The 1,646-nt window shown below is 53.8% G+C and overlaps 1 protein-coding gene across 1 annotated transcript in view; it reads left to right on the top strand.

Annotated features, from left to right (window-relative positions):
• Nucleotides 1–237: 237 nt before the first annotated feature.
• Nucleotides 238–1,646, top strand: part of LOC144468868 (putative aconitate hydratase, mitochondrial) — a 10,358-nt gene continuing 8,949 nt past the window's right edge. Inside the window, exon 1 of the mRNA XM_078178650.1 lies at nucleotides 238–427. Coding sequence (XP_078034776.1) covers nucleotides 395–427 — 33 coding nt within the window. The 5' untranslated portion in view covers nucleotides 238–394. The remainder of the gene's footprint in view (nucleotides 428–1,646) is intronic.

The following is a 1,646-nucleotide window of genomic DNA, read 5'->3' as shown; positions in this document are numbered from 1 at the left end:
CGTCTTAACCGAGGCTGCCGAGAACTAACCGGCGATCGCTGCGCCGTTTTACAGAGCCCCGCTATCAAACCAGCCGTCGCTCTGTCAAACTTGGCAGCGATTACCGTGGAACGGTTTGTCGAGGGGGCGCCATCGCCACGTTCCGACGAAATTCCCGTCGAACGTTAAAACCGTTCAACGGCCGTCGGGGCGCATGCGTGTGGCTCTTCTGCATTGACACGAGGAAGACAAGCCAAATTTCCGTCAGTTCTCGAGTGGCCGGTTTGAGAAGGACTGCCACGAGAGAAAAATTTCCTTTTCTCACCTATCGGTCACGCGCCTGCGCTACCTCTCTCGGCCTTAAAACCCAATTCGGCACTGCTGAGAACGTCGCGGGAGGCTTCCTTCGTCGACAATGTCGTACTGCTCTCGAATCGTTAGCGGCCAGGTATGCAACGCGTATTCACCAACATTTTTCCACGCGTATCACTCCGTCCGTCCACGTTTTCGCGAATTTCGGGCGACCGGTGGTCCGTGCGCCTCGCTCCGATCCAAATTCTGCCTGTTGACCCCGTTACCAAGGTCAACCGTGTTAATCGAACGTTACAGTGCCGAATCTGTTAACAGACCCTGCTGTGTTATCGTGTATTGATTTTTCTTCGTCCGGTGTCGACGGATTCCTAGTATCCGCGAGGTGCGAGATAAAACGGAGATTTTGGAGCAGAGCGAGTGCCATTTTCGCGAAACGCTTTCGAACGGGTCTCGTTTCGTTACGTCCGCCGTTTGTCAGACGACCACTGTCAAGTCGGGATTACCGGGGTTCGCGGTAACACCTGACTCCGTTCATGGTCTCTATTTCGGAGTAGATTAAGGACGACAATGGCGTTCCAGGCGAGCCGCGCAGCGCGTCGCAGTAGTCGCGGCAGCGTTTCGGCGCCAGCAAGGGACTCGCGAAATGCCTTTTTGCTCGTTACATAATCGGGCCTCTCGTAGCATCCGTTGTGCCTGTCGCGTTCATTTTTGGAAGAGTTCGAGGTTATGTGGCCGATCATTGCGCAGGATTCGAGCGAGTGGCGCGTGCGAACGAACGCGGAACGTGCAGCTGCGAAGATCGCCCGCTCACTGCCAGCAGCCGATTGACAATGAAAAAGCGTAGATAACGTCGACGATTAGTCGCGATAACGAGCGACTGTTCACGAGCCGGCGATTACGCGAATTTCGCGAATTTCGCGAACGTCGCAGTTGCACGAATTCCTCGGTTTCATTCGTCGTGCGCGCACCCGTTTTGTCGTTGACGGGATCTTGCTCTTGATCTTGCTCCGGGAATTGGAGCAACCCGATATTTTCATGCTCGCCAGTTATCGAATTACATAACTGTCGATGCGCACTGATGATGAACGTATATGCATAATTTCGTAACGCGAGCGCACACTTGCGCGACCAGCACACGATCTCGAACGCGTTATAGATACGGGAGACGCGTTATAGATACGGGAGGCGCGTTATTTCTTCGTCGAGAGATACCGTCGTCCGCGGAGACTTTTAATTGTTACTTTCTTGCGTCCTCGATTGTCCTACGCGCGACACTATAAATACATTTACATTCTCTATCCCGGCTATATTCGCGGCCGATGTTTGTATTCATGAATTCCTGCCCCCCCCCCCCC

This window comes from Augochlora pura, chromosome 4 (genome assembly GCF_028453695.1).
Source record: "Augochlora pura isolate Apur16 chromosome 4, APUR_v2.2.1, whole genome shotgun sequence".
Lineage (NCBI taxonomy): Eukaryota > Metazoa > Arthropoda > Insecta > Hymenoptera > Halictidae > Augochlora > Augochlora pura.
Note: the sequence above shows the minus strand (reverse complement) of the source record. Positions and strands in the feature narration are given on the sequence as shown.